We start from the raw sequence: 13,177 nt of genomic DNA, 5'->3' as shown, positions 1-13,177 counted from the left end.
TTTTTACAGAGAGGAAGGGAGAGGGATAGAGAGTGAGAAACATCGATGAGAAAGAAACATCAGCTGCCTCCTGCACGCCCCCTACTGGGGATGTGCCCCCAACCAAAGTACATGCCCCTGACTGGAATCGAACCTGGGACCCTTGAGTCTGCAGGCCAACGCTCTATCCACTGAGCCAAACCAGTTAGGGCCTGACATTATATTTTAAATAAATGTTCATCTGGCATTCCCCTACGTATAATAATAACAAACTAATATTTATTGAACTGAACACTGTTTGAAATGCTTTAACATGTGTTAACTCATCTGATGCTCACAACTATTATTTACCCACATTCCACAGAGAGAAACTGTGGCCCAGTCACTCATGGTGACTTGTACGATGTCCTCATTTCTGTCAGTGACAGAGGCTGGATCTTAACTCACGTTCCTGACTCCAAAGTCCCTGCCCATAACCATTTCAGAAACTGCTTTTCATCTCTGAGATAAACCAATGACAGCCTATCTAACAAATCAAGATCTTGCTTTCACTTCTTTTGTTTTATAATTTTGTAGATTCTGTTTTGATAGAAATTAAGTTCAACTGTCTAATCAGTACATACCTGAATACGTTTTTCATCATCTTCCCTTTTCTTCCTCTCTTCTTCTTCTTGTTTTCTCTTTGCTTCCATCTCAAGTTTCCTTAACAAAAATAAGAAAGAAAAAAAAAGAAAACTCTTCAAAAATGTTATAAAAAAATCAGGAATCCTTCAGAAGGCAATTTAAACTATTCACAAAGGTTACAGAATGGGGGCTCACATTAACCACCTGGCCATATACATTATCATTTTTTAAATCTAGTTCTACTGACAATCTTCTGAAACAAAACTAATACATTATATTGCATAACTTTTAACATCTCTAGAGTAACTTGGTTACAAAGCCTAGTTCCAAGGTCCTGATTACATGTGCTTCCCTCTACTACTTCTCCAATTAAATAACGCATGTTCCTCTGTCTACCCAATTATGAAAATCTTTCAAAACATTACCAGTTTTAAAACTGCAGAAAAGTAGAAGAGCCTTTTTTCTAGCTTATTAAATAATACACAAGTCACTGCTTTAACAGGAAGTTAAGAGATCCTCGGTATATGAATCTAACCAAAATTCATATTATTGTTAAAATCATTTTATGTTATGTTATTATTATAAAATAGATTTTTCCCCATTTTCAGACTTACTCTAAAATTACAGTCAGGAGCAGCATAACAACATTTTGGTCAACAATGAACTGAATATACAATGGTGTTATGCCACTCATACAGCCTACGTGTGTAGTAGGCTATATACCATGTAGGTCTGTGTAAGTTCACTCTATGATGCTCACACAAGGATGAAATCACCTAATGACACATTTCTCAGACATCTCTCCATCAGTAAGCAGCATATGACTATAGTATCTATATATATAAAAGGCTAATATGCAAAGTGTCCCCTTGGGAGTTTGACTGGGAAACTGGGAGTTCGATCGCTCGCTATGACATGAGCTGACCACCAGGGGACAGCACAGAACATGACGGGCGACCTGCGGCAGCGGTGGGGCGCTGAGGGAAAGAGGGAAGGAGGAGGTGGGGAGGTGTGGGGGAGGGGCATGAGATGGCGGCATACAGGTGGGCAGTGAGGGAAGGAGGAGGCGGGGAGGCGGGGAACCTGATTGGCCCTGATCGCAGGCCAGGCCTAGGAACCCTACCCGTGCATGAATTTCATGCACTGGACCTCTAGTTTTCAAATAAAGAACTATTTTTAAAAATAAAAAGAGATATCAACCAACACCACCAAGAATTCACTGTTCTGTTAGCTTCTAATTCAAAATGACAATATGAATGCCTTACATCCGCCTTTCCTCCTCTTCCTTTCTTCGACGTTGTTCATCTTCTTCACGTCTTTTTCTTTCTTTTTCCATTTCTTCTTGAATACGCCTCAGCCTTTCAGCTTCCTCTTCCTGCTGTTTCTTTTTCTGTAAAGCACTGAGGAGCTCCTCTGAGCTTTTAACTAGTGCATCGTATTCTTTCTGTATCTGCTCCCTTGTCATCATAGTAGACTTTAAAACAATAATAAACATGTACTTAAAAAGTTATCTCTTCTGCTGCACAACAATGTGAATATACTGAACACTACTGAATTGTACATTTTAAAATTGTTATGATGGTAACTTCAATGTTATGTGCCCTTATAATAAATATGTACATATACAGCAAAGACTAGAAAAGTTGGTAAGCAATAGGGCCATTATCTTTATTATACTATTTGTACACTTAAAAGTTACCTTTGCACACAAATCTCGATATCTATTTCCTACTAATCAAGTAATCAAATATCTAAAGAGGTACTGTGGACAAAGTAACATACTGTAGGTAACAATTATTTTTAAGAAATTATTAATTTTGTCAGAGTTTACTACTCTTTAATAATAATGTTCAAATAGTACCTAAGGAATATTTAAGAAATTATTAAATACATCCCAAATTGTTGGATGACTTTCCTAAGAGAGCCTTCAGAAAATGTGGCTTGACTGATTTTAATTGATTAATACCATATAAACAGGGATGGCTCTTAACAGATTTGTAAAATCAGCTAAGCTTATCCCAAAGCATTTTCATTCTTCTTTTGCTCCACTTTCTCCATTCTGTCTCTAAGATTGCCCACTGTCTACATAAAGTATCTGCAGGAAATAGAATAAAAGGCTTGCTTTAAGGTATTATATCCACATAGTTGCATTGACTCATTTAACTAGATGTGAAAAACATTAAGACCCTAAAAAATAACAGAAAAATATATGAAGAGACAGATGGAATGTAATTACAAGCATATCAATCCCACTGATAATCAAATAAATGGAAATCAATACAAAAAAAAGGCCCCATTTATTCTGACAAATTTGGAGGGAAATTGCTATTTTCATAACCGTTAAGTAATTTATGATACAACCTATATGAAGATAATATAATTATAGGAACGAGGCATATGGCATAATGATCGGGACAGAAAACTAAATGTACATTAGGATAAAAACTATGCAAAAATATGTGCATATAAAATAAGACAGGAAGGGAAATATACAACAGTAAAATAGTTAAATGTGTTACTTTGCTACGGTTTTTTTTTTTTTTTGGTGATTTTCTCCAAACTGTTAATATTACATTACTTTTATCATTTAAAAATTAGTTTCTGAAAGTAAAAAAACATGAAACAAAATAATTTGCATTAATCCTCTCTCAGTAATGATTATGCAAAAGCTTACCAAAAGAGTAGTTAGTTATTCTTTAAAGTAAATACAATAGCATTTTAGCATTTTACAAAGAGTATTTTAGTTACTATTTTGGGGGGAAAAATCTTTCCTAGCAACAGATGAAAGTGCTTAACTTTGCTCACTTTAAAGTTCTGCTATGAAAATTTTCAAACCATTAGGGGAGCATTATAATGAGCATCACTTGTCGTCACTGGGACTCAACATTTGTAACACAATAAGGCAATTTCCTATATAATTTTAACACAAATAACAAAAGATATTAAATTATTTTGAAAAGTCAAAGCCATTTAGATTAAAATTACATACCTTAATTTTGGCCATTAACGCATCAATCGAAATTTCAAGATCCTTGACCTGTTTGTTCACCTCCGGTTTCCCATCTTTCAGTGCACTTACTACTTCATTGAACTTACCAAGCCGTTTTTTCAGTGTGCCGACCTTAACCAGGCCGTCGATGCTGTGAAGATAATGCTTCGTCAGTGTAATTTCACTATGTAATGCTATACGTTGATTTTTCATGTTAATAAAATGCAAAACATATTAAGCAGGATATTTTATTCCTGTTTTCATATTATTCAGTATACTCTTTTTTTTAAGATAACTTGTTGAAGGTAAAAAATAATAATCAAATATGGGTGTGAATGACATTGATGCCTGTCCACGGGATTGAAGCCTTCTATATTTACAGTGAAAGTTGTGAGACTTCAAATTATAGAAGGCTTTGAAAGAGTCACCTAGTCTCTTTAAAAAGCATTAAAGATCAACAGGTACTCAGACCTCCAAGTTTAAAGAGTATCAATTAATAATAAAAGGAGCAAATAAAAAATAAAGACTAAATTTATAGCAGGACAATTGCTACAGATAATCCAGAAATTATGGTCAAAACATTAATAAGGTTTTTTTAATATTAATAAGGTTTTTAAAAACAATACTAATGTGACATTTGTCAAGAAACTAGAGTCACTAAAATAATCAGAATGCTTCTTTCATCCCATTTATTTTGTGTCTAAATTTCTGTAAGCTCCTTCAAATCCTTTTGTAGCATGAGGCTAGCAATGAAGTAATTAAATAACTAATTTCAAATAAATCATACAAATAACAGAGCAATACATCTTTTTACAAAGAACATGAGAAAAGAGAAAACTCTGAGTATCCCAACTGCTCTTCATTATGACTTCATATCATATTTGAGTAATTCGGTTTTGAGGGATTCTTTAGGCACCATTCATCTTACCGAGGTTTGTGTCTCCTTTTGCAAAGCCACATTCGAATAGTTTTTTGCATTTTAATGCAGGCTTCAGCCCGATATTTTATTTTGTTTTTCACTATGTGCAAGAGAAAAATATGATAGAAAATTATTCCGTTTAATTCAGACCTATAACAGTTTTAAAAACCACTCTTTCACAAAGCAGTTCTCAAGAAACATGAACTCTCATATGTCAGACATCAAAATCAGGAATTTTAACATTTAATTCTGTATACTTCTTAAAATAAAAGCACACCATGTATACTGCTAGATTTACATTTTAAATGTATTATTTCCTTGTTATGCTACACCACTGCTTCCCAAACTGTCCTAGGTAATGTTGGTCTATGAAACATTAATAGGTATGTCTTGAAAAAAAGGATTCATCTGTCATATGAATTTAGGAAAAACTAAATGCTACTTTTGGAGATTCACAATGAACATATTGAGTGAAGTTTCTGACAATCCTACAGTAAAGGTACTTATTTAATACTAGAGGCCTGGTGCATGAAAATTCATGCACTGGAGCGGGGTGGGGGTGGGGGGGAGGCTCAGCCCAGCCTGCTCACAGTCTGGGAGCCCTCAGGGGCGGGAGGCAACCCGGTATCAAGGGAAGGCAACGCCCCCATCATACCTCTGCTGTTGCCACTGCCGGCAGTGCAAGCCTCGGCTGGCCCTGGTTACCTGAGCCTCAGGTGGCTCTGGGCGGCTGGAGAGCCGCCATCGGAGGCTTGCCTGCACCTCAGGCCCGCCCTGGGTGACTGGGCAGCCACCAAGGCTTTCCTGTGCCTCGGGCCTGTCCTGGGAGGCTGGGGGGCTGAGGGCGGGTCCGGCCGCACCATGCACCTGCTGCCCGCTCCCCCCCCACCCCCTGCCTGGCTGGGTTGAAAGGACTGTGGGACTCCAGCGGGGTTGAGGGGACTGGGCACTGCCATCTTTGTGACAGTGTGATGGTCAATTTGCATATTTCATCTTTATTAGACAGGGTTTAACTTCAGTTACCCAGAATGTCCTAGGCTGCTCTGACCTTGAAACATTGTTCAGTTTCTCTATCACCCTGCAAAGATCCTGACTATTTGCTGACTTCACCACTGCACAATACAGTCCATGAACAAATGGTACAGTATAGCCAATTTTAATATAATGTGTTGTCCACCAACATGCAATGTATTAAGCTGAAAGCAATGAACTATCATGACAACTTTGTTTATATTTTACTTGGAAAATGAGGGGGAAAGAGTTTCTGTCACCTTTTTTATTATAGCAATCCTTTTACCTACATTCATAATTGTCTAACAAAAGAACTCAATAATAACCTTTGCACAGTTTCTTTTCATTAGGTCAAAGGAGTTTTATTTTTCTATTAATAAGGAACAATTTACACTGAATCTTTTTCATGTGTCTAGCACTGTTCCAGGTACTCTGGTGAGTTTGGAGAGAGAGAAAATTATACATTTAATCAAATTACTCACAATAGCTCCCTACAATTAAAGGCTTCCATAGACCCTCAGAAACCCAAAAAAAATTCTGCCCCTCACCCTTGCTTGGGGTCAGAGGTAAGTGTCCATACAACCTGGCCGGAAACACAAGAGAAAGCAGCTCAGTGCAGAGTGTCTGAGAACAGGGTCTGAGAGAGCAGAGGCAGTAGAAGGCCTGAAGCCCCACTTTGTGATCTTGAAAGACTTTAGACTTTGCTCTACATTAAAGGGAGCCTCCATACAAGGCTTTTAGTTTAGAGAGAGAACTCTGGGAACCCAGGAAAACCAACCAGGCAGCCACTGAAGCTACTATGCAAGTGGAGGAGGAGCTCCACTAAGGCACTGGTAATAGAGAGGGAAGACGGTACAGTATTTGGAGGAGGAATCAACAGGGTCTGTTGACTGACAAGATTCCAGGAACGAGAAAGGAGAAACCGTTAAAATCCTGAAATTTTTGACATGTTGTACTGATGATGCTACACAGGTGGGAAGAGTTCTGGCTTAAGTCTGAGAGATTAGGGGATGGTGTGGGAAAGGTGAGGAGGGGCAGGGGGTGAGAGAAAAGAATCAAGACAGTGACTTCTGCTTTGTTTAGGACATAATGATATTAATTCTCCTATCATACATTCAAATTAAGAAGTATCACATGCACTCAAAAAAAGAAAGTCCACAAACACTCATTTACCACATCCTGAACATGAGCTAGTACTCGAGGAACCAGGAAAACGAGGTGAATAAGCAATGCCATCCCTGCTGCCCAGCACTCACACGGAGACAACTTTATAAATCCCACACACCATTCATTCCCACACACCGTTCGTTTCCAAACTAGTTACAGATCCTGGTGCGAAAGAAAACACCTACATTTGATGACTGAGAGTGAGCACCACTGAACCTTCTTCCAGCGACTGCAGATAAGCCAGTGGTTGACTCTTTTAACCAACTCTGCTAAATGGTCAGGGTCAGACTTCATAATCTGATCAAATTCTGCAAACTAGGAAACAAAATAATTTATTATCAGTATTAAAAGATAAACAGGCTTAAACACACAGAGATACAAAGTAACTAGAACTGAAATCCAAAATCTAACTTTCTGGAAATGGTCCCAAGCCTCAGTGGGGTCTACAGCCAACCCAATATACTGCATCTTATAGCTGCCTTTCTCTTTCTTCCTCTTTCCTTCAGGATCTTGGAGGGGAAAGGTGGAATACTCACTGATAGTTAGCAGATTCAATACTAAAAGTCTAAAAAAATCTTAAATGACAATTATAGATGGTTAGCAAAAAGCTTTTACTGAAAAAAGAATTTAAAAAGAAAGGCTGATATGTCTCTAAATTGGCTCATCCACATTCTCAGTATCTTTTACCGATCTGACAAAAAATAGGTATCATTTTGATTCATTCACACTGGATGGCTATTGTTGTGTTGTCTGCTGTCATTTTTTAATTTGATAATATAAGGGAAAAGAGGTCATTGCCCCTGACTTAATATTCAGGTATTGCATGTTTTAAAAATGCTTGCAGCACAATGGTTGAAAATTGCTGTATCCCACTATAATGCATGGAGGTGTCACACCTATCAAGATAATGGCTTCTTATAATCAAAATTAAAGGTAACATAATGAGACTAACGATCTGTGAACATATGCCTTGTGCTTTTAACATTTCTTTCTGACTGATTAATTTTTCTGGAAGCAAACAACACCAAGTGCTTTCTCTATCAGGTTATTAATTCTAAAATATTACTATAGTCCTGAAATAAGGTAAATGTTGAGTTTATGAGAAATATATAGGATTATCGCTAAACCAACAATGAATATCTACATATTTATTTTTTTTTCTTAATTTTTATAGGAAATAATATGGGTTCTCTGCAGTAAAAATAGTCACAGGAAAGTATATATATTGCTAATGCATTACATACATTTTATCTCATGCCCAAAAATGTGAAATCAGATTTATTATGATTAGTTTAGTCTTCAAGGCACTAGAGATATTTATTAAAGATTTTGATGAGTCAAAGAGGTATAGTTGACTATTACATATTACCAAGTGTGTTTAAAATTATGAAAATAGAATTCAATTAATATTTAAAAAGTTAGAAGTGGTGAAATGATAAACTGATTCTGAATAGCATTTAGGTATTTCTATATTATACATATTTAGTTCTGAAATATTCTTTACTCAATCTTGTAACCTAGTATGAGAACCTGTAAATACTAAAACTGTGGGTGAGGCTAAGAAAATTGTTATATACAAAAGTATTTATACACTCACTCACTCTAGCATTTGAGAGAAGTCAGCACAAACTCCAGTCCAATTTCCCATACCTTGTACATCTATCACTCTCTAATAAAACTTGTTCTCCACACAATGAAGACTCAAAAGTACTGTGAAATTTCTAATTATTAAGGCTGAATTAATACGTTTTAGAAAAGCTTTCAACTTGTTTAAAACAAAAGTATTTTCTGGCTAACCCTTATTCAAACAAAAAAATCCAATCAAACAAGGCTCTCATTCCAATATTTCCAAAGCTGAAAAGAATTGTAAAACTTGTACTGAGTATTACACATTGTAAACTTCTCACATACTGATAATATGCATGCTGTTGGTGATCATATAATTCAAGAATAATTCAAATCACTAAACACTTAAAAATATTCATTGGCACCGCCCCCCAACTATTCATACTCATCATGTTCAAGTTTAGAGTGAAAATGTATTTACCTTGCCAGGTCTAAAAAACACTTTTGTTAACCCAAACTTGTAGTCAATTTCATTCAAGCCCAAAGCTTTAAAAAGAGCCTGAAAAGGAAAAGTTAAAAAGTTAAATGACAACTAGTAATTGATAACAAAGACGCCTATAGCTAAGAAATTTCAATTCCGGTGATATCTGTACCTTACAAAATAGCCTTGGGTCCAGTCTTGCGAGTTTGTCTGGCATGTACTTTTTATACATGTTGTAGAGTTCATGAAAGGAAGCTCGTGACGGGAAACCCCCCTGCATCAAGTCCAAGACAGACACCATACCTAGATTCATAAACAAATACATTTTACTGCCAGTCACTGTACAGCAGTCAAAAATTACTTGGAAATGGTCAACTTGACAAATTAAGGTACAATTTATAGGAATTGTCAGCAAGGAAATAGTACACAGGAAATATTATATTTATACTTATTATGTCCCAACTTACCCACCACCTCAAAATATCGTAGTAAATTTCACTTAGCCATCGTGAATACACCCCTTTTTTAGAGACAAACTCCTGGTCTCTAGAAAGCTCAAATCTAGTTTGTATCTTTTTTACTGCTACAAACCTGTGTCATAATCACAGTATATAAGGCTTGCATTAGGCCACTTTCTAAATCCTGAGGTTAATTTTAAAACAAGATTCCTGATACAGTTTCCAAGAAGTAGTCAAACACATTCCCAAACTCTCACTGGTGCTTAGAGCAAATGGGCAAGAAAGGAGCGCTCAGTGCTTCACTATAAAAATCCCCTTTCACTCATTTCTCGGAGAAACTAGTCTAGTGGGGTAAAAAGTATATAGGATGCCTATCTATTTTTAGTGAAATTCTAGGAGGTGGTTAATTTGAGCTTTGAGGCCATGTGAACTTTTCATATCAAGAAAAGCATAAAATAGTCAGGGAAAAGCTTACCAACTATAAATAATGCCAAAAACCTTCGTTCACCAAAAACAACCCCTGAATTTCAGACTCTGGGACTATTCAACTCAATGGAGAAAATAACATTATTCGATAAAAAGTGTTAGGACAAATGGGTAGGCATTTAGAAAACAAAACTAACATCTGATCCTTACCTCACTTATATAAAAATAAATTCCTGTTAGCCAAGAATTTAAATTAGCTAAATGAAACTATAAAATACTTAAAAAACAGATTTTTATCTTTAAAAATCTCATGGGAAAGATAGCCTTTCTAAGCAGTCAGACTGAATTTTAAGCTTTTTTAATGGGAAAGGCTAGGTAAAGGTTAGATAAAACACCAATAATACTCAGGGTTGGCGACGGTGTAGGAAAACACACACACATTCTTATTGGGAGAGTAAACCAGTGCAACAATTTTGGATGGCAATTTGGAAATATTTACCCCCTTTGACTCAGTACTTTCTATCCTAGGAATCTATCCTCCAACTTGTCACACACATGTGAGCAAATACATGCACAGAGAATGGCTATATATCCACTGGGTCATTGCTTATAATAGAGAAAATCAAATAACTTAAATATTAAAAATTATGTTGCAACCATATATGATGTAGAAATTAAAAAGAATAGGGCTTATCTAACCAGTATAAAAAACATATCCAAGACACAGAGTTAAGTGGTCACCCCTGAGAAGTGAGACTTTTTATTTATATTTTTCTGTACTATTTTATTTTTGTTACAGTGAATATATATAACTATTATAATTTCTAATACTAATCAACGAAACACAGAGAAGCAATCATTCCTATGGAAAGAAATCTCTAGAACTAGATTTAGTTCTAGGCTCTGCTTGAAGAAATAAAAGTAAGGTTTGACTGATATTGTGACAATTTTTGCCCATTTATACCAAATACACAAGTACCCTTGGAAACGTTCACATCCGCCTCCTCTGAGTCCCTTGGCTTGACCTGTAATTGTGGACAACATATGAACTGGCTTGAAGAAGTTCATTAAGAATTTCATGGAGCTTAACAAATTACCTAGCCAATGGCTGCTTCCTAGCACTTCAAGCTAATTTACTGAACAGATCTTTTCATGCTTAGAAAAATAAAAATCACCACACCATGGACTCTTCCTTCTAGAAATTCCTATGACCTTCCACTGGGAGTTTGGTGAGGGGCCTGATGGTGCTAGTTATATTCAGGGTATGACATTGCTTAGCCCCTCCAGCAGCGGACCTTCATTTTTTCCTCCAGGAGTGAGGTGAAAAACCCTAGATCACCTTCTTGGATTCTTATTACCCAAGTTACCAAGAACACTGTGAGTGGTGTACCGAGAGCTTAGCCAGTGAGCGATCAGAACAGGTGTTTCCTCTGCAGCTCATGCGCAGAGGTGGGACTGCGGGCATGCTGTCTCCCAGCAGGGGCAGGCCCCCCCGTGTGTTGTGTCTCCACTCCAGGCCCACCCCCAGCCCCAGCAGCCATCACACCGCAGCCACTGGGGCCGGGGGTGGGCCCCCCCGCGTGTTGTGTCTTTACTTGCTGGGGCTGGTGGTGGCACGCAGTCCCCTCCTGCCCATCGCAGTCCCCTCCTGCCCATCGGCGCACACAGTCTCCTCCTGAGCCAGTCGTGACTGTTACAGTGTCCCGGCTAATTTGCATATTACCTCTTGATAGATAGATAGATAGATAGATAGATAGTCTATATATATAGATAGATAAATCTGGAGTTGGGGAAGACACTGTATAGGGAGTCACATCAAAGGGACTTGGGCTACCAGACTGCAAGAGGGCGCAGGCCGGGCTGAGGGAACACCCCTCCCCGCCCCCCCCCCCCGGAAGTGCATGAATTTCGTGCACTGGGCCTCTATTATATAGATAATGGTGCCAATCTGTCTTCCTACTTTATCTATGCAGATGAGGAGAAAGGACAGAATTACAATCATCAACGGCTATGGTTTTATGAGAGGGGTCAAGGGTAGATCCAGGTTGGGGCCCTGAAGTTTTCACAACTGGGGGAAGGCAGTTTAAGAAAAAGGTACATATATAATTACAAATTACAAAAGAATACAAAGTCAAGTGCAGGCCTGTGGAAGGAGCTTATTTAAATGAGGGACTCTGAAGCATAAGTGACCTTAGCTTTATAATAAACCCACCTCTGAGAGGAGCAAAATTAAGAGTCAGAGAGGCAAAGAGTTCAAGCAAGCACCAGGAGCCTGAGATGGACTGGGAGGAAAGGAGAGGCTGATGCCTTGGGAATAAGTAGTTCAAGAGGGATGAAGGATGGGCATGAGTAAAGGAAAACTAGCGAGCCTGGTGCCTAAGACTTCTGTGACCAGCAAGGTTAGAATGGGGGGGGGGGGGGTGATCATTGAACCAAATGCATAAAAATTCCATAGAAGCCAAGGACAATGTGTTGTTTTCTTTTTTTTACAAGTGGTGGCGTGGGAAGCAGACACCAAAACCTACCTCCTGACCCAGTTAGGTGGGGAATGAGAAATGAACTGCTGGGCTGAGAAGGCCACAGGAAAGAGCCCACTTAAGGGAGAGCTATAGATGTGTGAAGTTTTCCTAAATTTTACTTTAATGCTGTTAAATAATTTTTTTCACAATAAACTTTACCCCGGTATTACTCGAATAATTGCCAGCACATTTTTCTTATAATTAAAGGAAATATAAGATAAAAATCTTACTACACTTAAAAATCAAGAAAATTGTGAAATATTTGAAAGCACTGGACATATTAAATTGTATTTGGGCTTAGACTCCTGACACACACTGATACAAATTATAAAGATATGGAAATACCTGAACACTGAAGTTGAGATAAAATCTGAGCACCTTCAAAGTCGTGGCTTGTCATCTTTAAATTAGGTTTTATACAACGAATAAAACTCGCTCCCTGCGAGAATAAAGGTACTTTTTAAGACAATATATATAACATTCTCATTTTTCTATTTCTATAAATACCCGTAACTTTCAGGACATATTATCATCAATATATGAACCCCTCTTAAAATAATCACTAAGATAGAGAGATACATAGATAGATATAGATATAGATATATATAGAGATAGATATAGAGATAGAGATATATATATAGATATATATGTTAAATCACTGTTTTTCTCTTGAAACAAATACAATATTATATGCCAACTATACTTTAATAAAAATAAATAAAAATTTGGATAAAGAAGATGTGGTACATATATACAATGGAATACTACTCAGCCATAAGAAAAGATGAAACACTGGCATTTGCCCAGCCAATGTGGCTCAGTGGTTGAGCGTCGACCTATGAATCAGGAGGTCATGGTTAGATTCTCCGTCAGGGCACATGCCTGGGTTAATCAAGAGCTCAATCCCCAGTAGGGGGCATGCAAGAAGCAGCCGATCAATGATTCTATCTCTCTCTTTTCCTCTCTGAAATAATTTAAATTTTTTTTTTTTTAAAGAAAAGTGGCATTTGCAACACCATGGATGGACCTTGGGAATAT

General features: G+C 37.4%; 1 protein-coding gene across 2 annotated transcripts in view; it reads right to left on the bottom strand.

Moving 5' to 3' along the window:
• The window catches only part of MYO6 (myosin VI), a 139,062-nt gene that overhangs the window by 18,668 nt on the left and 107,217 nt on the right, over positions 1–13,177 (bottom strand). Inside the window, exons 20-27 of one of the 2 annotated variants that reach the window (XM_081094860.1) lie at positions 12,485–12,578; positions 8,909–9,039; positions 8,737–8,814; positions 6,875–7,004; positions 4,521–4,611; positions 3,593–3,743; positions 1,869–2,077; positions 603–681 (exon numbers count right to left, since the gene is read on the bottom strand). In XM_081094860.1, coding sequence (XP_080950986.1) covers positions 603–681; positions 1,869–2,077; positions 3,593–3,743; positions 4,521–4,611; positions 6,875–7,004; positions 8,737–8,814; positions 8,909–9,039; positions 12,485–12,578 — 963 coding nt within the window. Of the gene's footprint in view, positions 1–602; positions 682–1,868; positions 2,078–3,592; positions 3,744–4,520; positions 4,612–6,874; positions 7,005–8,736; positions 8,815–8,908; positions 9,040–12,484; positions 12,579–13,177 lie in introns of those variants that run through there. The other variant, XR_013996191.1, reaches the window with a different exon arrangement.

Source organism: Myotis nattereri (genome assembly GCF_964212035.1).
Source record: "Myotis nattereri genome assembly, chromosome: 6".
Taxonomy (NCBI): domain Eukaryota; kingdom Metazoa; phylum Chordata; class Mammalia; order Chiroptera; family Vespertilionidae; genus Myotis; species Myotis nattereri.
Note: the sequence above shows the minus strand (reverse complement) of the source record. Positions and strands in the feature narration are given on the sequence as shown.